General features: G+C 40.1%; 1 protein-coding gene across 5 annotated transcripts in view; it reads left to right on the forward strand.

The window, feature by feature from the left end:
- FRY (FRY microtubule binding protein) overlaps positions 1 to 24,030 on the forward strand; it is a 375,793-nt gene that overhangs the window by 28,086 nt on the left and 323,677 nt on the right. The window contains exon 1 of one of the 5 annotated variants that reach the window (XM_048847143.2): positions 20,205 to 20,498. The exons of 2 other annotated variants lie outside the window; for them this stretch is intronic. In XM_048847143.2, coding sequence (XP_048703100.1) covers positions 20,294 to 20,498 — 205 coding nt within the window. In that variant the 5' untranslated portion in view covers positions 20,205 to 20,293. Of the gene's footprint in view, positions 1 to 20,204; positions 20,499 to 24,030 lie in introns of those variants that run through there. 2 more of the 5 variants (XM_048847097.2, XM_048847088.2) reach the window with 2 other exon arrangements.

The following is a 24,030-nucleotide window of genomic DNA, read 5'->3' on the forward strand; positions in this document are numbered from 1 at the left end:
TAATTCTTTCACAAAGTACCCATCTTTCAGTCCATAAATAATGTCAATTTTACCTCATCAGTTTTTCCTCTTGACTTCAGTGGAGTAGAAAAAATTATTCCAACCTTTTCAAAATCAAAAATTCAAATCATTGTTATCTTCATTTTCACCATCCAAATGTATGATCTTTGATTTTATCTTATTCTTTTTTATTACTGTGTCATCCCCTAGATACTAAAGTGAAAGGTGCTTTGTAAATGTCTAACATAGCAAATACCTGGTGATAAGAAAATTTTCAGGCATGGTAACTGGATAACTGAAATCTTATTCAGGATTTAAAAGGGAGGAGGCGTGGGCAGAATTAGCACTAATGATACTCACTTCAAAGGGTCATTATCTTTACTCCTCTGTATGCATTATTTGTGGTGATCTAAGCATATATTATAGTCTTAACATTATATTAATTACACTTTTTGGGGGAGGGAGATATTTTAACTTTATCTTCATTCATTCTCCTATGTTGCATTTCTGAAGAAAATAACATATGTTTCATAAAGGAAGGGTGAGAGTAATGTCTTTTTCCATTGTAAAAAAACAGTCAGTTCCTGCATCTCTCTCTTTCTAATTTCACAGTTGCAAATTGTTTCTGGAGTAGGTTCTCTGTTTTGAACCCCACCCTGACTGTTGCTAGGCAGATGAGCTGTGTTGCGTAAGTTGCCAGTTACTGAACAGACACAGAAGCCATAACCAGCAGTGTTACAAACAGCCAAATTCTGGAGGAAATAACTTCTAACACTTACAGTTCAGAACAAGAATATCAAATGTGGAAAAAATGAAAGGGTGAAGTTGTATTAGAAACACAATTAAAAAAACAAACACAAAACTCTCTTACCAGCAGTAATGACTTTGAAGGAAGAACATGAATGTCCATTATTTTCTGAAAAAGTAGTAACTACTTTTGAAACTACTGAAAATATAAGTTTTGGAGCTTTAATTCATATCAAGGTGAGCTTTGTTTTTAAATTTGTGGTCCTGGTTATAGCGGGCTGGACTGTGAATCCAGATGTGAACATTCTTCAAGATTGGGATTGTATGGATGGCGGCTTCTGGTTTGGGCTGAACTTTGATTCCTGTACTGGTTGATAGCCTTGATGAGCTGCACAGTTTTCATAAACTGGTCTCAGTTTTATTACGTACATCTGATATAAGGCTCTAATAATCCTAATCTTAAAATTCTAACTCTGATCTTGAAACTGTCATTTTCCCCCCCACACATAGTCATTTTCACAATTCAGGGCAACTGTGCCTGTATTCTCCCTTCATGGTCCCTTGAGAGAACCCCCTATAGGCTCCTCAGCTGTTACCTCTCTTGGGTAGAGATCCTTGTGCATCTCCCTCCTGACTGAGGCTTTTCCGGGCTACACAGTTCCCTGCTTACACTGTGATGGTCCCAGCAAGCCAGACAGCCTAAACAAGCCAGTGTCTGCACTTCGCTTTCTCTTTGAAGGCTGTGAACAGTGTAATTGCCAGTAGTTATGTTACCACACAGCCCTTTATAAGTAAGCATATCTATTCTTAAAATGAAAGCATTACAGAGAAATCAAATTTAAGTCCCCATAACATATATATTGGACAGACATACTTCCTCAGTGGCTGCTCTATTGAAAGCAGCTCGGTTGACTTCTGGGGAGTTGCAATCACACAGAGTGCTCTCTACTCAAAAGCATTTCTCCTTCACTAGACAGATAAATAAAGTTGACTTTTAGCCTTATGCAGCCACCTAGCCCTGCCTTCTGCCCCAAACAGCGGTCAGTCTCTTGGAGACTATTATTATCATGTACAAATCACAATAAATGTACCCACTGCTGTATAGGAGTAGCTTAATATCAAACAAGTCATAGTTGCATTGAAGAGCTTAGAATGTAAAGGTGTGAGGAAATACAAACAAAAGATACATAGAGAGATGTGTGACCATTAGGTCACAGAATGCTTCACAGAAAAGGTGGGTTTTAGGAGTTTCTTGAAATTTAAGATAGAGGGAGGTTGGCATGAACCAGTGTGAGGTTATTCTAGACCTGGGAAGTGGAGGAAGAACCTAAAGCAACAGCAAGGTAATGAGCATGAAGTTAAGGGTAGGGTCTGGTAGGAAGATGCAAAGAGAGATGTAGGCAGGTGCAGAATTGTGGGAGTGCTTTGAAGATGAGAAATTTGAATTTTATAAGGAAGAATAATAAGAGCCAATGCAGAAATTTGAGATCACTGCCTTTCTTTATATCCTAGTATTGGTGGATTCTTCTCTATCTGACTGGAAGTATGATGGTTACCTTTCTTAGACTACCTCTCCCTTGTTGTGGCAGTTAAGGTCATCTGAGATACTCTCTTTTTAGGTTCTTGGAGTGTCAGTTCTGTGTATCCCAGCTTCAGGGCTCTCTCAGTTGAGGGACCCGGTTTCTGGAAACCACACTGGCTGGCTGTCCACCATAGCACAATATGTGATGTTCATATTTTGCTCAATTTATGTCTAACTTCTGGGTTTTATTTGTCTTTGCTTTTGGTTGGATAGTGCTGCTACCTTTTGTGGATGGTTTATATATATATTTTTGTTAAACAAACAAGCAATCCTCTCCCCCGAAAAAAACAAAAACAAAAAAACAACCAAACAAAAAAACCCTAAATAAGCACCTAGCTGTTACAGTGAGAGGTGTTCTAAAAAGAAACGTTCTTCACATGTTCCATGTGTGGAACTGTCATTTATGTGAATGGAAACGCCACGTGAGACTCCATGCACTAGAAATCCATGTTATGGAAACTAGATCAACAGAGTTGATTGGAAAAAGGGGTATTTTGTCCTTACAAATTTAGAGACCGAGCCTGCCCTCTGTATCAAAAGGTAAACTTGTGCATTAAATGTTCAATAATGTTGTTGTTATACAGATATATTTTTAATATGCTGTATATTTTTCATCATGGATTCCCTCACCTCTTCAAATTCACACATGTTCTTGTGTAAAATCCACTTTACTCCTAGTTACAGATAAAGACAAATGTCATTAACTGTATAGGTTTCAGAGGAACAGCCGTGTTAGTCTGTATTTGCAAAAAGAAAAGGAGTACTTGTGGCACCTTAGAGACTAACCAATTTATTTGAGCATAAACTTTCGTGAGCTACAGCTCACTTCATCGGATGCATAGAGTGGAAAATACAGTGAGGAGTTTTATATACACACAGACCATGCAAAAATGGATGTTTACCATACACATTGTAAGGAGAGTGATCACTTAAGATGAGCTATTACCAGCAGGAGAGTGGGGTGGGGGGAGAGAAAACCTTTTGAAGTGATAATCAAGGTGGGCCATTTCCAGCACATTTCCAGGAGTTAACAAGAATGTCTGAGGGGGGGGGGGGAATAAACAACTAACTGCATAGTTCAAAAGGGCCAGAAGAGGGTGATAAAGTGCTGCAGCTGATACTCTCATTAGCTTCTTACCTTTTAAAATCACTGTGTGTAGCCAAATTATTCTACTGCTAATAGAACAGAGTTTTTTTAATTGATCAGTTGCAAATGATTTTTTTAGATTTTTTTTATTGCGTGTAATACCATGATTTTTATATATTTATTTATTTTTGTAGGCTTGGTTTTCATTTTGCATGAGGCTGAGACTTTATTCCAAGAAAGTCCTCTTCCTAATTAGTAACAAAAATTCCAAAGAGAAAGTAAGATACCTGTCCACCTAAAGAGTTAGTTATTGTGTGCTATTTTTTTTAATATTTATTTTTGAGGCAGTCCTATTTATTAGCAGGGAAAAGCTGGCATTAGTTTGGCAATGATTTATTTGGGTTGGCTCTCCTGTTTTGCAGTGCAACTCTTATTTTCAGACCCGTGTCTTCTGCACATCAGTGCAATAATCTCTGATTACCATGCAACTTGATTATCATATGTATGTAGTTTGGTGTAAGTCTGGTATATGTAGTTGGTGTAAATTAATGAGATATATCGGCCTGGATGCACTTTTTCAGTGTTTACACAGTGTTGCCTACCAAGTTGTCAAATCATTTCTAGTTTAAACCATGCTCATTATATCCAATATGTTCTATTTTGTGAGATTATTTCACCACAGAATGTATATAGATAAAGAAAATAAATAGTTTTAAGGATTTTGTTTTTGTTTTCAGTGTTAACCTTGTCCAGATTCTGGGTTTTTCCTCTGACTTCAGAGAAGAATGTTTCTAATTGCTTTTACAGAAATTCCAAATATTTTGTGTTGAAGAGCAGCAGGGCGTGTACTTGCGCATAGACATTGAATTTGACTGGAGACTACTTGTTTCCTCGGCAACTCATCCCTTTTCTTTGAAGTAAAGTCCATGCATCAAAGTTACTATATATTGGTCTTGCATCAGTCTTCACATGCTGTGAGTAATCCCCCACCCCAGTAAAGTATAACTACTTTAGATCAGTGTTTTTTTTATTTGTGGACAATTTTGAATGGAGATGCAGACCCCTTTGGAAATCTTAGACATAGTCTAGGGAGGCCCAGAGGTCTGTGGACCACAGGTTGAAAACTTCCGCTTTAGGTGTTTTAGGATTGGGATGTGCAATTTATCACACAGACATGTGAATCCAGTTGTTTTCAGATTTCTTTTGATATGTGTAGTCTTTAATTACCCCAAACATATATGCTGTATGTGTCAAATTAAGTTTGCTTTCTTGCTCTTAATGCACACTAAAATAAACAAGGGGCTTTTTTTGTTTTGTTTTTTGATTAGTGAGGCGAAAGTAAGTAATCAAGTGTCCAAAAATTGCATATTCCTGTGATAGTGTTTCATGAAGTGTGAGATATACTTCCCAAGAAGGGGCATTAAGGACTAAATAGGGGGTGTGGACAGACCTCTCATTTCTCCAAAATGTCAGCTTTCATTTAGGGAAAAAAGTAAGTCTCTAGCAGTTATAGTTGTGAAGAAAATCTTCAAAATATGGAGGGACAGTAACTGATGATGTGTTGTCTGTCTGAATTTGCAGAAGGTCCAAAACAATAACTATGAGATATGAAAAACCCCATTGATCTCAATGGGTGCTAATTCAGATGTGATACTTTATAATAGGGATCAGCAACCTTTAGCCCGCGGCCCGCCAGGGAAATCCGCTGGTGGGCTGGGACGGTTTGTTTGCCTGCAGCGTCCGCAGGTTCAGCCGATCGCAGCTCCCACTGGCCATGGTTCGCCGTGCCAGGCCAATGGGGCTGCAGGAAGCGGCGGCCAGCGCATCCCTCGGCCCGCACCGCTTCCAGCAGCCCATTAGGGCTAGGTTCCTAGGCAGTGGCAACAATCCCAGTGTATATGGTTCATTCTGCCTTGGGAGAAGAGAAGCCTGTGGAGCACCATGGATGGACTGATCTGTGCAGATTCCTGGGATCCACCAGTGCGGGCGGCCAAATCTTCTGCAGGCCTCTAACTACACTGTCTTTCTCAGGCATCTAGTTATAGAGAAGTTCTGTGAGGTTCCTCTCTACATATCTCTGTGGAAGAGGGGGGTATTCTTCTTTGAGGGGCTCTGTGCATTTCCACTCATGGGACAAGCTGCTGGTGCAGCTCTGATGGTTGAACCTTCTTGTAGCAGTGCCTCCCTGCCCTTGTGTCCCGCCTGCCAGTCCCCTCCCTGCTCCTGAGTATCTGAGGGCGAGCTTATACAAGTGGGCGTGGCACTCGGATTGCCTCAGATCTTTACCACTGCTGTTGCCAAGGGACCAGGAACCTCACCGGGTGGCTCCATTCCAAAATCATCGACTCAAGATGCAGTGCCTTAGCTCGTGCTCAGCGTAGGATTAGCCTTCTAAATTAAACTCCTTTTATAAAGTTCTTTATTTCTTCATTTTGTTCATTTTAGTTGGTTCCCTTGCCCTGGCATGGATCTGCAGATCTGATGGTGGATCCAGATGGGAAAAGAACAGGATTTAAAAGGTGGGCTTCTTGTCCTGCCATATTTCTGGCTTCAGATGCCCATGTTAGGTGTCTGACTTGCTTGGAGGAAGGTTATTTTCCATGTTGCTGTGCCATATGCAGTACATTCACCCCAAGAGCTTATAATGAGTGTTAAAACCAGCTCCAAGCCTTAGCAGCCAAGCTCTCCAGTTCTTAGTCATTGTGATGCATGAGTACAGATAGGCTTACTTAAGCCCCAGCACCTTCAGGAGACAAAGAGCAGCATAAGATCCCATCCAGAGTTCTGGCCTGCACTACCATGGCAAAACCTGTCACCATAGTACCGAAGGATCTAGAGCCATCAGATCTGACCAGCCAGCCAGACAGGCCCCTGCAGGTGTTGGCCTTTGTTAGCAGAACCAGGTCTCAGAAATGCAATCCTTGATACCCACCACCTCTCATTCTGAATAAAGAAATGTCACAGGTGTTGGCCTCTCTTAGCAGAGCTACTTTGTGCAGAAGGACCCCCTAGGATTCCATAACTTCCATTCCAAGACCACCTTTGGAACCCAAACCAAAAACAAATGGCCATGGTGTTAGCAACTCCTGAAAGAACGCTCATACCTCTAATGTAATGAGCATATGTTAGAAAATTGCCACAAAAGGTGCTAGAGACAATATGACACTTCCCAGGAATACCCAGTGTTTAGGTAACTTGCTTCCACGTGTCCTTAGCGTGAGGAAGCCTTATCTGTGCCTGCTGTGGGCCAGGTCCGCAGCACAAGCACTGCCTCCACAGGCCTTGCTCTCTCTGTGCAGGTTAATGATAGGCACATTCTAATCCCCGAGTCATCCGAGAATCCCCGTGGAGCACCCAGCATCTGATCCAGTGGGCACGCATAGAATTTCCAGATCTTCTGCTCCCAAGGGAACAATACATCCCAACTTACCAGTTACATCCACTTAAGACACAGCACTTAAATATGTTTACAGTAAAAACAAGTAGTTTATTTAACTACAAGGAGTTGTTTATATGCTGAAAATAATGGTTTTGAAATCTGTATCAAGGCAGCGATGGAAAACCGGCTTTCCTCCAGACAGTAAGTAAGAAATATATATCACTCTGTTGGCATTGTAAGCTAACACAATGGGTGCTTGTTTACATACAAAGTCACTTGCTAACATAGAAATGTGAACTCAACATGGAAACAGCGCACAGGAAGAACAAAACACAAGTGATTGTCCTATCTTGGAATACAGAAAATGAACTTTGGGGTTATATGTAGGAAGCAAAAAAGACACACCACCTTATCCTGCACCTAGGAAGTAAACAGGAAGTACATTTACATTCATGAAAATGGGATATCAGCCAATCTTGGTTGAAGATGCTGCAGAAAACTTTGGGTGAGATAAATTTCTTTAGACAAGAGATTAACCTAATAGTTTTAGTCTTTAGAAAGCTTGTTATGATTTTATTTTATATGTATCCATTTGCTTCCAATGTCTTTGCTCACTATCTCCTTACTCTCTAGACTTTGATAATAAATGAATATTTGTTTTCACTATAAATATATCTCAATGCTGTGGTGTAAAGTGCTGGCCCTGAGCTGAATCTTTAAAAACTGATGTGTGTATTGTTCCTTTGGCAACAGCAGACCTGGTTTTTCTGTGATTAACCAGTGTCAGGGGCTGGATATGACAGGGGGAGTGCTTCAAAAGGACTTGGGACTGGGGTGCACCTATTCTCTTGCAGATTAACAAGTGGGAGCTGGCATAGCCCAGAGGAGAGTGTTTGAGTGGCTAACAGACTGGTGCTGTTAAGGAACTGATACCCAGTTAAGCTCAAGCAAGATTCCCTCACACAGGTGGCATGGGGTAGCAAGAGGACTCATAATCCGGGGTACCATGAGAAACATCACAACTGTCCAAAGAACAAAAGAAGGACAGGTACACTCCACCTTGTCTTACAGAGAAGGGAAAAAGCTTGACTCCCTAGGCAGAAGGGTCCTCTCTTCAGCATACCTGGGCATTATGGTTTCTAATTACCAAGCCTCAAAGTCCAGGTATCATCATCACCTGTGGAAGAAGATGGCCACTTTCACCATAACCCTTCCTGAAGACCAAAAGAAGCTGGAGAAAGTCCTAATCTCTGAAGGTCAGTTAGTATCCAAGCATGTTTTAAGAGGATCATTTGTCTTCTCTGACGTTCGTAGCTGAGATCCTGGGCTTCCGTTAGAAATGAGAACACATGTGTAAGAACTTTCATTTGAGGGAGATGGTCTGTTCAGTACAAGGACAGACCAAGTTCTAGAAAAGCTGAAGGATGGTAAATGCACAGCTAAATCTCTTGGATCCTCCAACTAGTTAGAAGATTTGGTGTTCCTGCCTTTACATAGAATAAACAATAATACTCTTGTTCTTCTTTATCCTCCAACTTCATTCAGACATGGCAGTTCCAGCAACAATCTCCTCCACAGCAACAACAACAAAGGAGGAAAATATATAAACTTTGGATGAAAAGTAAACCAGCAGCTTCCTTGTCTTCCATGGCAGACCTTGGACCTCCCCTCTTTAGAAACAGACATTTCCATTCCTTCAACATCTGAAGTGCCATCATGACAGACAGACAGATCCTGGAAACCATTCAGAGGGGCTGTTCTATTTACTTCAATACAATACCTCTCCTGAAACTCTTGCTCTTTTCCCTTTTCACAGACAGAGAAGGTTCTAAGGGAATTCCATGGATAGGGTTTTATATTCTAGAATCTTTCTGATCCCAAATGAAGGATGGAGGCCTTCAGTCCATTCTTAGACCAGCAAAAGCTCAACTCCCATTCATCAGAAAGTTCAAGTTCCATCTGTTAATCTTATCATCAGCTATTCCCTCCTTATCCAATCCAAATTGATTTTGATCTCTTGATATGCAAGTTGCATATTTCCATATTGCTAATGGATCTTCATATATTTGTTTAATTGTGGAAGAGGACCATTTCTGGTACAGAGTTCTCCATTTTGGCCTCTTGACTAAGCCTCAGGTATTCACAAAGTGCCTGTCTGCAGTAGCAGCACATCTTCGAAGGCAGGATATCCTCGTTTTATCCCTATTTAGGTAATTGGCTCATCAAAGCATCTTTTCAGGAGGACCTATCCGGAGCTCTGGTCCAGATATGCTCCCTATTAAAAACAAACAACCCCCAAAACCACCACTCTGGGACACGGAATAAACTGGAAAAAATTGCATATAGCTCCTGTGCATTTAGTCCAATTTAATTGGGGGAGTTCTTGATTCTGAATGATTATTTGTGTATTACATTAACTGCTTTAATAAATTGTCTCCTATTTTGACATTTTCTTTTGGGTGTTGACATGCCAGAATTTAGCAATAAGGTCAATTATTTTGTTATCTGTGATTATTTCCAATGCCTATTTTATTTCCATATATTCAACTATTTTTATGAGTGTGTTTGCAGATCATTAAAAATAAAAGGATCGTTAGTGTTTGTGTGCACAGATATTTGCACACATGTTTCAGAGTAACAGCTGTGTTAGTCTGTATTCACAAAAAGAAAAGGAGTACTTGTGGCACCTTAGAGACTAACCAATTTATTTGAGCATAAGCTTTCGTGAGCTACAGCTCACTTCATCGGATGCGTACTGTGGAAAGTGTAGAAGATCTTTTTATACACACAAAGCATGAAAAAATACCTCCCCCCACCCCACTCTCCTGCTGGTAATAGCTCATCTAAAGTGATCACTCTCCTTACAATGTCCTGCTGGTAATAGCTTATCTAAAGTGATCACTGAAAGAATATTGAAATATTCTTTCTGAAAGTGATCATTAAATCTACAAATTTGCTACATGGCAGTGGATTTGGGCTCTAAAATGCCTAATGTGTTTATACAGAAAGAACATTAGTTTATACAGAAAGAAATGGGAAAAACTGGTCCAATTTCTTTACTTCCTCAAAATGATTTGTAAACAGTATAGGCAAATAATATTCTGAAACTTGTCAGACCAACAAGTCTGGTCTTCCTGCTTGTTAGTTCTGGACTATAAAATGGCAGGCTTTAATGTGAGATTTCAAGAAAATACACTGGGTCTTAAGCCCCCTCTTTCTTTTGGTTGGATTCTGTCTGCCTGCCTGCCTAAGAATCCAGTCAGTTTTAATCATTTGTTTTAATTCATGTTATTTTTCTACATATTTACAAAGTGGGTGGATAAAAATCGATTTAAAAAAATCAGATTTTTTTAAATTTCAGTATGATTTTATATTTAAATACAGTTTACCTTTTAAAAATAAAGCTGTTTAAAATTATAATTTTAAATGATAACATGTTAAAGGCCAACATTTACGGTAATTGATTGAAATCATTTTGATATTTAAAAAAAAATATTAAGCATTACGTGTTTGCTGATAAAATGTTAAAGAAAGTCAAACCACTGAGTTGGTGAAAATCACTGGCTATGTACCTGAAACTGGAGTTTGTTGAAGTGCTAACCCAGCTTTTGACAGCCTATTGCAGGTATAGAGAGAATATTTTATAGAAAGGATCAATGTGGTCAGTTGGTCTGACCTACTGTATAATACAGGCCATAGAACTCCGACAAAATAATTCCTAGAGCATATCTTTTAGAAAAATAACCAATCTTCATTTTAAATTGTCAGTGATGGACAATCCACCACTACCCTTGGTACATTGTTCCAATGGTTAATTACTCTCACCATTAAGAATTTACACCTAATTTCCAGTATTCTGTACAGTATTCCAAAAACGATCACACCTTTGCCAAACACAGAGGCAAAATAGCTGCGCTACTCCTACTCGAGATTCCCCTGTTTTATGCGTGCACTTGGGAAGCTCACACTGGGAGCTCATGTTCAGCTGATTATCCACCGTGACTCCCAAATCTTTTCAAAGTCATTGTTTCCTCAGATAGTCCTCCATCCTGCAAGTATATAGGAAATCAAAGGATTCTCAAGATCTTTACAGATATTGAATCACATTCAAAATTCTCCGTTGCATCTCTTGCATGCTATCTAGTCACCTCCTCACTAAGTACAAATAGTGCTGTTTCCTTGCTATCCCACTGTCTGAGTGAATCAGAAGGTCCTGAAAGAAGGACCCAGATGATAAAATAGCTGTCTAGTCCAAGAAACACAGAGGTGACTACAGACTAAGTTAACCTTTTGAAGACCTAGCAAGAATTGTCCTTGCTGTTAAAGGAGGGCACCTCCCCTCCTGTTGTCAAGGTGGTGTCCAAATTTGGAGTCTTTTGACAACTAAATATTATCATTTACGCACCATGTTTATAGTGCCAAAGTGTGCTAGGTTCTTAATAAACAAATGTGAGGGAAATGGTTCCTGCCCCAAAGCATTTAGAGAATCGGATCCAATTCCTATTGAAATCAATTGGATTTTTTTTACTTCAGTGAGCATTTGATCAGGCCCTATATCATCACTTTTCATGGACACTCAGGTAGAAATAGCTGTGATTAAGAATGCCTTTTCCCCCATCTTTTATTATCCTGAAGACTGACTGTGCGTTTACTTCGATGCAGATATAGTCACAGATCTATGCTATAATGGATTACTACTTCTATCTTGAACTGATTCTGAAAGCACAAGAAAATTATAACTAGTCCAAGCTACAGGAATACATCATGCCAAAACTGTATATTCTGTGTTGGTCTCCCCACTGAAGAACAGGTTCATTTCGAAATCCTTGTTTTTAATCTTGAGAGCTCTAAAGGACTTGGTGTGTATGTGAGGCCTGGCCTATACTTAAAAGTTAGGTTGACCCAGCTACGTCACTCACGGATTTGAAAAATCCCCACCCTTGAGCGACATAGTTAAGCCACCTTAACCCCTGGCAGCCAACTCTAGGTCGATGGAAGAATTCTTCCAACAAACTAGCTGCTTTGTCTCAGATGGGTAGATTGCCTATCCTGACAGGAGAAGCCCTCCTATCTGCATAAGTAGTGTCTACACCACAGCATTGTAAGCAAAGCCCGGAGAGACTCCCTTTGCTCACTACTCTACTGGTCTTCTTAGTTTGGGAGGGGTCTCCGAGGCATTCACAGTGGAACACCCTGAACTATGGAATATTCAAGTAGAGTCAGAATCTTGCCACATTTTGCGTGTGATACAAGATTGCGGGGAGGGATAGCTCAGTGGTTTGAGCATTGGCCTGCTAAACCAAGGGTTGTGAGCTCAATCCTTGAGGGGGCCATTTAGGGATTTGGGGCAAAAACTGGGGATTGGTCCTGCTTTGAGCTTATGATTCCTCTCCTTTGGCGAGCCTTCTTTAAACAACTAAACTGTTATTGGCCCTGGCTTCATGCTCTAGGAGATAAACTACCTAGATTTAAATCCTTTTATATAAATGGCCCATATATAGAGAGGAAATGGAAAGGAACTTTATTCTTCTTTCTTGAGGGAGTCAGCATATTTATACAACCATTAAACAAGCCAGGACACTATCGAGAAAAATGTTATAGACATTTACTTATTATATTGAGTGCTTTGACAACAGCCTATATTAATTTAATTTTTTTGCTCTACATTACCACATACTTGCCAAGTCCATCCACAGCATGCTATAATTTTCTCTGGTGTTTTCATATTTGGCATTAGTTTTAGCAAGAATCTTGTAAGAACTTTAATAAAAGAATTTTGTCCTTTGCTGTTAATCTCATGAACCTCAACCACTGTAGCTATAGTAGATGATGGGAAGACACATTCAGGTAGGCATTCCTAAAGGGATGCATCCATTAGACAATTATATGACCCAGACACAGTACAGGCGAGTCTTGGGAAACTCTTCCCTTTTCCCTAGCAGTTTCTCCATGGTAATGTTTATATGCACAATTCATTCAGAGGATGGCAAGTGGAGTGTTGTGAGTTTGTGGGTGGATAAGGGGGTTGTACGTGTTAAAGGATTGCATTTTGGTTGGAACAGTCAGTGAGGTGGTTGCTCAAGCTGTCATCTCATTTGCCCTGTATGTGGCACATCCAAACCATTTTAACTCTAGGTAATTCTTTGAGCTTATAAGAAGATAACAGTACTGTGAGTTCCTAAACGTGGAATGTCTTCTCCAGTTTAATTCAGCATGCTTTTAACTATGCTAGAGTACCTGGCACACACATTTACTGCGCAATCCAACCACTGTTCTGACCCTCATGTTGTATCCCCCAAATAACTTTTGAGAGGGTCCGTGAAACATGACATTGCACTGTTGCAGCAGAATATGGTGATGCTGCAGCAAAATGTCATTATGCCACTGCAACAAATAAGAGGTAAGATCACCCCTTTGGATCTGATACTCTCAATTCCAAAAAAGATGGTGGCTCATAATGAAACACTCCCCCCGCCTCCCCGACAGTAGTGCCAAGCACGATTCTGAGTCTCTTGAATTCCTTTGTTGGTTCCAATAACCTCCTTAGATTCTAGACTGAAGCCTGAGATGTGCTCAAGGTAAATCTTTAAAAGGGAGTCATACCCCCTACTGTAACAAGTATTACCATTCAGAATGTCTGTTCGGATGCCACGGTTCTGTCCATGCTGACAGCAATGGTGGTAGCACAAGATCACTGCTCAGATCCACAACTACTTGTGGATCTGGAGTTTACTCAGATTATAAATCCCCCAAATGAGACTCATAAAAGGTATAAAAGAAAAGCAGTAGATGCATGTGATCGTGCTTCTCCTGCAGATAAAAGACAAAATGTCAAGGAGCTTAATCAGATTTCCCTGGAACTGTTCCTTCCCCCTCCTACAAGCTCACCAAGGAAGTTAACTTTCCCTTTTTCAGTTTTTTTAAAGATTGTTTTAGTTTAGTTAATAGTTTAGTTTTAGTTAATTCACCTACATCTTTCTCAATGTGGCACCCAGAATTGGCCACAGTACTGCAGCTGAGGCCTCACCAGTGCCAAACAGAGTTAGACAATTTCCTCCCTTTTCTTACATATGATACTCCTGTTAAAACATGCCAGAATATTAGCCTTTTTTGTAATTGCATCATTTTGTTTGCCCATATTTAATCTGTGATCCACTATAACCCCAAGATCCTTTTCAGCAGAACTACCGCCAGTTGTACATTCAATTTTTCCTTCCTTAGCGTAGTACTTTGCACTTGTCTTTTTTGAATTTTATCTTATTGATTTCAGACCAATTCTTTAATTTGTCGAAGTAGTTTTGAATTATAATCCTGTCTTTCAAAGTGCTTGCAACCCCTTCCCAGGATGGTGTCCATCTGTAGATTTCATAAGCATACACTACACTCCATTATCTAAGTCATTAATGAAAATATTGAGTAATACCTGACTTGGTACAGACACTTGCAGGATCCCACTGGATACATCCTCCCAGTCTAACAGTGAGCCATTGATAACTATTCTTTGAGTGTGTTTTTTCAACCAGTGATTCACCCACTTTATAGTAATTTAATCTAGACCACATTTCCCTAATTTGCTTATGAGAATGCCATGTGGAACTGTCAAAAGACTTACTAAAATCAATATATATAACACCTACAACTTCCCCACATCCACTAGGCTAGTAGTCCTGTCAAAGAAGGAAATTAGATTGGTTTGGCATGATTTGTTATTGACAAATGCATGTTGGCTGTTATTTATAGCCCTATTATCTTCTAGGTGTTTACAAGTTCATTGTTCAATAATGTGTTCCAGTATCTTTCCAAGTATCAAAGCTAGGCTGACTGGTCTATAATTACTCAGACTCTCTTTGTTCCCCTTTTTAAAGAGAGGTATTTCATGAGTCTTCCATGATTTCTCAAAGATAATTGCCAATCATTCTGGTATTGTTCCTTAAGTACGCTAGTGTGAAGGGCTCTCCTCACTGCAGGTGCGCCACCTTGTGGCCTGGTTCTGGGAATTAGTTCTCACCCCATCTGGCACACCCTTCCGTTGGTTGCTCACACTGTTGTCCCTCTCTCTCTCTCTCTGTGCCTTGGGATGATTCAGCCCTCTGGAAGGTCACTATAGAGTCCCCCCATTCCAGGGTAACAAAATCCCACTGGAAAAGCTGTCCAGATGCCACCTCAGACAGTCTTCTGTTCCATGTCTCTAGATCCTGTATCACTTTCCTCGTGGCTGGTAGGGAAATCCAGGCCTCCCTGCTATTCTGAGTTCCAGCCAGGGCCCTGAGACTAGCAATCTAAGTGTATTTAGCCCTGATCTACACTTGTGGGGGAGGATCGATCTAAGTTATGCAACTTAAGCTATGTGAATAACGTAGCTGAAGTTGATGTACTTAGATCTACTCACCGTGGTGTCTTCGCTACGGTGAGTTGACTGCTGCCGCTCCCCCGTCAACTCTGCCTGCACCTCTCACGGCAGTGGAGTACAGGAGTCGATGGGAGAGCACTCGGGGATCAATTTATCGCATCTAGACTAGACGCGATAAATCGACTGCCTCTGGATCGATCACTGCCCTCCGATCCGGCAGGTAGGGTAGACATACCCCTAGTTTGAGACCCTGTTGCTGTTTCTCTTGGTTCTTCCTACCCCACTTCTCTATCTCCTTGCCTGTCTCTGGTTTACTACTGGAGATTCCTTTGCTCTCCATGGCTACTTCACCTGTCTCAGCCTTTTGCGAGACTCCCTAAGCCAGATCTTACTATCCCCCTGGAACTCCTCCTTGTCCCTGGCCAACTCCCTTTCCCTCTAAGGAGTGACTGCAGACCTCATCCCTGCAGCCCCTTCCTGGTTTATAATCCGGTCCCAGCTCCTGCGCTAACTCGGTTTCATCTGCCTTTTGGTCCTATCAATTCTTGCTCTCCTCCAAGTGCAGCATCTGAAGTGAATTGGCTCCTTTTGGTCCACATTAACCTATTTCGGGCTTGTGTGGGGTGGATACTTCATCACGCCAAGGATGAATTTGATCAGGCCTGTGTTCCTTCCCCCTTGTTGTTAATATTAATTGTGTTAAGTATCTAATTAGTATTAACCTTTTTAGTGAAGACTGAAGCACATAGCCATTAAACACCTCAGCCTTTTTGATGTCATCTGTTATTGGATCTCCTCCTCCACTTTGCAGTGACCTACACTTTTCTTTCTCTTGTAGTTATAGAACCTCCTCTTATTGTCTGATATCTCTTGCTCAGTGCAACTCATTTCCTTAGTCTTTATGATTTTGTCCCTCTATTCTTTTGAGCTCATCTTTGGCGACTTTCCCATATTTTCAATTTTTAGGATTCTTTTTTGATTTTCGGATATTGGCCTCTTACTATTCTATCTTTCTTTCACATTGGGATAGTTTTCAGACTCTTACTTACCAGTTCTCTGAGTTTGTTAAAGTCTGCTTTTTGGAGTCCATTGTCCTTATTCCCCTGCTCACATTCCTTCCTTTCCTTAGAATCATGAAATCTATCATGTCATGATCACTTTCACACAAATTGCCTTCCACCTTCAGATTTTCAACCAATTCCTCCCTGTTAGTCAGAATCAACTCTGAAATGGCTATTCTCCTGGTTACTTCCTCCACTTTTTGAAACAAAATGTTATCCCCAATATGTTTCAGGAACTTTTTTGAAGTTTTGTGTTCTGCTGTATTACTTTCCCAACAGATGTCTGGGTAGAAAATGTCCCCCATTACTACCCGTTCTTGTGTTGTGGATATTTCTACCATGGTGTTGCCCCAGTTTAGTAATTGATTTTGTAGTTCAGCTCTCCTTAACTGCTACTCCTCCTTCACAGTTTGTTTGCTTCCTTGTCAGGGCTGGAAGTAGTTTTATAATGGAGTCCCAGTTTAAATTAGTTCAGGGGGAATCATAATACTTATATTTTCTGCTGATTGTTGGCTGAGAATTTACCTAGCTGTATTTTTTCCAATTGATTTAGCTATTGCTCCTTTACTAGAATCTGTTTCCAATACAGTGCAACCACGTCTTGATGTTGTACAATTTGAGCTACTAACTTCTGTCTCATTTAAATGAAATTTCCTCTAGTCTCGATATCAGGGGAAATTAGGGTTTGGGGAATTAATCGTATTTATTTACTGGTAATGTTCTGTATAATTGAAAAGATTTATTTTCAAAAATCTCGTATCACAGGCCGCTCCTGACAATCATATGTGTGTGTCCCTTCCTTCTACATCCTCTCCAGCACTTGCCAGGGCACATCATAGTGCATTTTTTTATAGTACAGAAGCTTTCAAAGGTAATTTATAATGGAACAATCGTACTAACAGCTTTTTCCCTTTTCTAAAAATTAGAATTTTTAATCTAATTAATTTAGGCCCACTTTTAGTTCTACCAATGCTGTTTTGCCTCCTCTCTTACTGAGGACTTGTCTACACTTGGACGTTTACCAAAATAACTATTCTGGTATCATGTGAAAATAAATTAAACTCAGTCAGAAAAGGCACTCTTATTCCAGAATAAGAGTGATCGCACAGGGTCTTAATAATTATTCTGGAATAGCTATTTTAGTAAATTTCCAAGTGTAGACAAGGCCTTAGTTCCAGTATAATCTGGATATGATTTTGAAAGTGGATCATTTTTTAGTTAAGGCAGCTTTAGCTTCAAGTAATGACCAGTCATGAAGGCTCAGGGTATTTACATAGTTATTGGCCTGAGGTATTGATATGTTGATCTGAGTGGTAGATTATTTTTGAGGAACTTAAGAAAAAAACAAACAGACCTTTATCACTGAAATGTTTGGTGAATGTAACAGCCTAGAGCTATAAACTCCTTTCTTTGGTATTTCTTCACTGCGAGTTAACCCTGGTGATCAGCATCCAGGTTAGCCTAGCTTGTGTGTGAGTGTTTCCAGTGCAAAGGTATACTCGAATTGCTGTATGCACACTGGGGATGTACTCACTCATGTGAGGCACTTGGACTTTTCTGGATGCTTATCCCATGGTTCTTAGCACTGCACTAAGCTGCACCACTATATGAATTCTTTTGGAAATGCACTGTGGAAGATTGTGTAGAGAGTTGTCACTTTGGATGGGCTATCACCAGCAGGAGAGTGAATTTGTGTGGGGGGGTGGAGGGTGAGAAAACCTGGATTTGTGCTGGAAATGGCCCAACTTGATGATCACTTTAGATAAGCTATTACCAGCAGGACAGTGGGGTGGGAGGGGGTATTGTTTCATATTCTCTGTGTGTATATAAAGTCTGCTGCAGTTTCCACGGTATGCATCCGATGAAGTGAGCTGTAGCTCACGAAAGCTCATGCTCAAATAAATTGGTTAGTCTCTAAGGTGCCACAAGTACTCCTTTTCTTTTTGCGAATACAGACTAACACGGCTGTTCCTCTGAAACCTGTGGAAGAACTTGTCTGTCCTTTCGAGGCCTGTGTGCAGAAGTGGGTCTAAGCCCCACACACAGTAAAGTAAACCACTTCTGGCTTGTCACACTCTAGATTTCTGTCCACAGCCTCCGTTCCAACCAGTAGCAAGGCATGGATCCAAGACAATGACCCATTCCAACTTTTGGCATTAATGGATCTCTCATTTTGGAAAGAAGCCACAATCTGCAAATATCTTAAGGACCTCTGTTTCCTGAGGCTAGCTACCACCTTCACTTTAATCAGGCTAAAGTTAAAGCATCCCAGCTGTCCCATTGGGATGTCCAGCCATTTTTTAGTTCTAATTTTTCCTGTTATAGGTGCATGGTGTTAGTAGAACACACCTGGGAGCCTTGATGAACTTCAGATCCCCAACTATCTGAATCCAGTGATTAAAATTGTTTAAAAGTTCATAGAATCATGATCCTGTTGACAAACTCTTAAATCTGTGCACCTTGCAAAACAATATGAAAATCCTTCTTTTGAAAGCCGAGGAAATGTTTCAAAGAAAGAAAGGAGGAGCCTCTGCAGAGGCAGTGTAATGTTGTGACAGAGCCTGTTTAACATCAGTCAGCTAAAGACTGGCTACTGAGACTTGTAGAATTGTCACCCTGCTTGTTCACCAACGGCTTATTAAAAGTTGTTATTTCAACAGAGCAATATCTGCTGGCTTCTCTTTTGCACAAGTTTGAACTTTTCTGGCAGATTCAGTTCACATGGTTTTGCACCTTCACTCCCATCAGTCTATGAACCCCTAAAATAATACAAATGTCAGACAAACTCAGTGAATGGTTTTATGGGAATTGCAATGGTGCTGACTTTTGATGACTTTCTTTTACTAGTGATTTTTGTCTGTATATTTACAAAACTATAGCAAAGACATGGATGCACTGACATTTCTTTTTGCCTTTCTAGAATCCAAAGACAGCAAAAAGATTTTGTTGAAAGGTTTGTGCAAACATCATGTTGTTTCAGTGGCAGGTTATCCCTACTTTTTTGTTAAATGGAAATTGTGCAGACCTCTCTGTCTGTCTGTAAATATGTTCTATATGTACAGAATATATATCAAAATAGTAAACTTCTGACTATTTAGGCTGCCACATTTTAACCCTGGCTACAGTTAAGGAATAATTTTATTACTGCTCCTTCCCAATGTCTCTGCTATGTCTGCCATTTATTAAAATTGTTCTTGGGGCAGGGGTGCGGAGAGAGAATGTGTGTAGGCATGTGTGTGTGTATATATATTACGAAGCCTAAATAATTAGAGATATATAATCTCAGAAACACTATGTTGTTGAGAAAACAAGCCACAGTGGTTCCGAGAGTAGAAACCAAACTAATACAGAAATTGAGCATAAAAATCTCTGGGGCATTACTCTCAAAATGCGCTCTACTTCTGGCCAGATAGTAACACTCATTCTGAGACAGATGGACACAGGCCCCAGCTAAAAACCCAAACACACTGGTCAAACTGTACCTTCCTTCCCCTGACAGATACCTGGAGGGTCTGTGCTTTTTGTTGTTGTTTGTTTAACAGTTGAGCAACAACTTGTTTAGTTTGTCATGCTGATAAAACATTAATGAACTGAACTGTGAAATACAGTTGATGAAACATGAAGTACAATACCCCATACAAAAAGAAAAGGAGTACTTGTGGCACCTTAGAGACTAACAAATTTATTTGAGCATAAGCTTTCATGAGCTACAGCTCACTTCATCGGATGCATCTAGTACCCCATACAGTGGCTGTTATTAAGCAAATTTTCCCTTTTATGCAGCAGGAGCTGGTGAGTTCAGATCTGTTGAATCTTCCTAGAGATCCAAAACCTTTTAATCTAATGATTTCAGTGTGTCTCCTCCCCTGTGTTGTTTAAGCATTGAAAGGAGGGGCTACATAGTAATTCTACACCTGTTTTAGCCCACGCCTATCAACTTGCTAAACTTACCAAACCAGTGCAGAGTTAGGCATGAGAACATCAGGTGTTGCTTAGGAGTTTAACCACCATCAAATAAGCCTTTGAGTGTGCAGATTTTTACTGTTTGGTCTTATGCTGGGGTAGCTTTACAAATTAGTCTGCTATAATGGCAATTGATGACAACAATTTGTGCTCTAGGACTAAGAGTAAACTGAATTCATATCACACTGATTATAAATCAACAAGACGGAGCAGCCTACCACCAGACCTCCTCCTAGGAAATGACATTAAAGGAAAGTTTCAAAGAAATATTAAGAATTTAGAACCTATACACCCAAGGCGCCCTAAGAAAAGACCTTCTATTTTTCCAGGTAGGACGTGCTATGTTTACTAGTAGATTGGTGCAGTACCTCTTTAAACTTTGTGATGACATTTGAGGAATGCAGTGATTATTTAAAACAATTATTAGATGGACTATGTTCAGTATAAAATCTATCTACAGGTGTTGTCTACAGATTTATAAGACAGAAGAAATATGGCTGTTGTTTGTAGTACAGCAGCATGACACACACCGGTCTAAACTGTAACTAAAAAGACAGCGTTCTTGGGCTTTTTGTTTTCATTTTGTTTGCTTGGTATGTTAATGCTTACCATTAAAAAAATAATTTCCATGTATTACAATGCTTACAATTCTGTGTTTACTCAAGCAGATTTACAAAGAGCACAGCTAATTAACTATTTAATTATGATACTGAGATGTCCAGCTTGCACTTTTAATTATTTCAGTGTCTCTTTTTCTTTTTGTTGGGATGTGGGAGAAGCATGGACTTGTTCAGTGAAGCTGGTGGTTTTTATGTAGCCAGAAATTAAAACCATTAAATACTTAAATGCATGCTTTGAATTCCTGTCTTGCATTGGAGCCTGAAGATGTTTGTAGTAAATGATTCAGTTTAACCTCTGGTTGTTAAAATTTATGAACAAGCTGGATCCGTATATTTCAGTCAGAATAAAATATATACTTTAAAAAAATCTATAAATAGTGTCTAAAATAAGCAAGAGATTAGGAGGAAAACATGGAAGCATCTGTTGCAGAGCAGTATTCGGACCAATTATGAGTTTTTTTTACCAGATGATTTAAAATGGTTAGAAAAAAAATCAATATTTATGTTCATTCCTGTAGAAACTGGAGGTATATCTCAGTGAAATAATCAAAGCAAATACAATCCTTATTCCAAGGAACAAAACTTGTTTCAGAAAATATATGTATCTTATTTTCAGCTGAAAAAATCAGATTGATTTAAATTCCCAAATCCTCTTTGGGGAATGGGGCTGTAATGCAGACACTTACCAAAGAGCAACTGTTGAGATTTTTATTTTTAAAATCATGGGGTGTTTTCCTTAGAGGCCGCTAGACGTATAAGGGAACCAGAGGCAAAGCTCTGCTCATATGGTGAGCTGAACAATCATAATAGGAGCAAGGGTAAGAGAAAGGAGACCAGATGCCAGAGAAAAGTGAAATTTGCTCAGGGTTTAGAATCTTAAAATCAAGTTACAGGAATGTTAGGGGGCTTCCCACTTTAATATTTTTGAAAAGTAAAATCAGTTAAGAAGCATTTGAACACTAAAGAAAATAAGGCCCCCTTAGTTCTCTTTTTTTTCCCTTTTATTTTTGCTCTTAAAAAATACATTTCCTACAATAGCTTTATGTCAGGTGACTCAGGCATGCCCTGTAGCTCCACCACTTCCCAGTGCCTGAACCGGTTCTTCCTGAGGCAGTGCTGCCTGTGTGACTGTCAAACTATAGTCTATCTTATCTTTCCTTTTCTTTTGTCTCTGTATCTACCCTATTTTCTTCTTGCCTTTATTGCATTCTCTTGTTTTCCTCTTTTTGTTTTTTTCTCTCTTTCTCTTTCCCCATTGTACCTCTTCTTTGTTCTTCCCTGTCTACCAACTTTTTTCATTTGGATGTAACCATACCCAGTATCATTCTCTTCCTTCTGATCTGATCTTATGCTCTTGTGTCCATTCAGCTTTGCTCCTTTTCCTTTTATACTCTCCTCTCACCCCATCTTGGGTGATCTTGGACGAAAGACTACACTTTCTGTTTGCCACTACATTATTTCCCCTTCCTCAAAATCACTCACACCAGCATTTGTCCACACAAGGTTTGTGCTGTCTCAGACTTGAATTCTCTAAAATGCTTTGTGCATCTGGAATGCTGCCACAACGCTTATGAAATGCACTGCAGCAATGTTACAGTGCACAGTGACTGAAAGTAATGCAAATTGCTGGCTCCAAGCTGTAGGTGGAGTTGGGTGGAGAAATGTGGTCTGTTCCTTTATCTGGAACTTCATCACTCTCTATGTAGAATTTTCAGTTGATAAATTTTTAGAAATAATCTACTGTAAGAAAAGTTTTAAAAGCCTTCTAGACTCCTCTCATTGTCACTGATGAATCCTGGTCACATATGTTGCACATATGCTAAGAAGATTGTCACTGATGTAAATATAGAGTAGAATGGAAATGGAATTATACTGATGATTCAAATGTTCTGCAGTCCTGATTTACTGAAGTGTTTCCCAGACTTTTGAAGGCTGAATGCCCCCTTCAGGAAGGTAAAATCAATCGTGTCCCCTTGCTCCAACCTCACCATGTGTTGTTATATTTTTAATGTAAACATATATTCCGCATTTTCTCCTTCCCTTCTTCCCTTGCCAGTCCTTCACTCCTCCCTGCACCCCAAGGTTTGGGATATGTGTATATAAACTTTCCTCTCCTTCCTTCCTTCTTGATGTGCTTTGAGCAGTGAAATAATTAACAATGATAACACTTAAAGGCATCTAAGTTATCACCCCTTAAGATGAATGAGGCACTTCATACATCAGATCTCTTGTTTCAGACTCTGTGCAGACTCAGACAGGTGTCTGCACTGGTTAGACTCATTTCACATTTTAGTCACAATCATAAGAACTAGAGACTTTTTTTAATAAATGAAAACTGAAACTCTGGAGAGCACTTGATGTGTCTGTCTGCCTGCCTTCTTTCCCGCTCCCCCCAAAGGTAGTCCTTCACACAAACCCAGACAGGGGTGCCTTACACGCCACAAGTCCTCCTTTTCTCTTTGCAAATACAGACTAACACGGCTGCTACTCTGAAATCAGTTTACTATATGTGCTTCTTGGCTGCAGGATAAAGGTTGGGGGGGGGAGGGGGGAAGGAGGAGAGAAGAGGAGAAAAATGCTTACCACAAGTAAAAGTAATGAATAGGGCCCTACCAAATTCACAGCCATGAAAAATGCGTTACAGACAGTGAAATTTGGTCTCCCCCCTGTGAAATTTGGTCTTTTTGTGTGCTTTTACCCTATACTATACATAGGGCCCTACCAAATTCACAGTCCATTTTGGTCAATTTCACAGTCATAGGATTTTAAAAATCGTAAATGTCATGATTTCAGCTATTTAAATTTGAAATTTCACAGTGTTGTGATTGTAGGGGTCCTGACCCAAAAAGGGGTTGTTGGGGGGAGGGGGTGGTTTGCAAGGTTATTGTAGGGGAGGTTGCAGTACTGCTACCCTTACTTCTGCTCTGCTGCTGCTGGTGGAGAGCTCCCACTCTCCAGCCGCCAAGCTCTGAAGGCAGCACAGAAGTAAGGATGGCAATACCGCAACCTTCCTACAATAACCTTGTGACCCCCCCCCTGCAACTTCCTTTTGGGTCAGGACCCACAATTTAAGAAACACTGGTCTCCCCCATGAAATCTGTGTAGTATAGGGTAAAAGCACACAAAAGACCAAATTTCATGGGGGGAGACCAGATTTCTCAGTCTGTGACACATTTTTCATGGCCACGAATTTGGTAGGGCCCACTGCTCACCAACTGTCCAGCTCTGAAGGCAGCAGCAG

Source organism: Caretta caretta, chromosome 1, assembly GCF_965140235.1.
Source record: "Caretta caretta isolate rCarCar2 chromosome 1, rCarCar1.hap1, whole genome shotgun sequence".
Taxonomy (NCBI): domain Eukaryota; kingdom Metazoa; phylum Chordata; order Testudines; family Cheloniidae; genus Caretta; species Caretta caretta.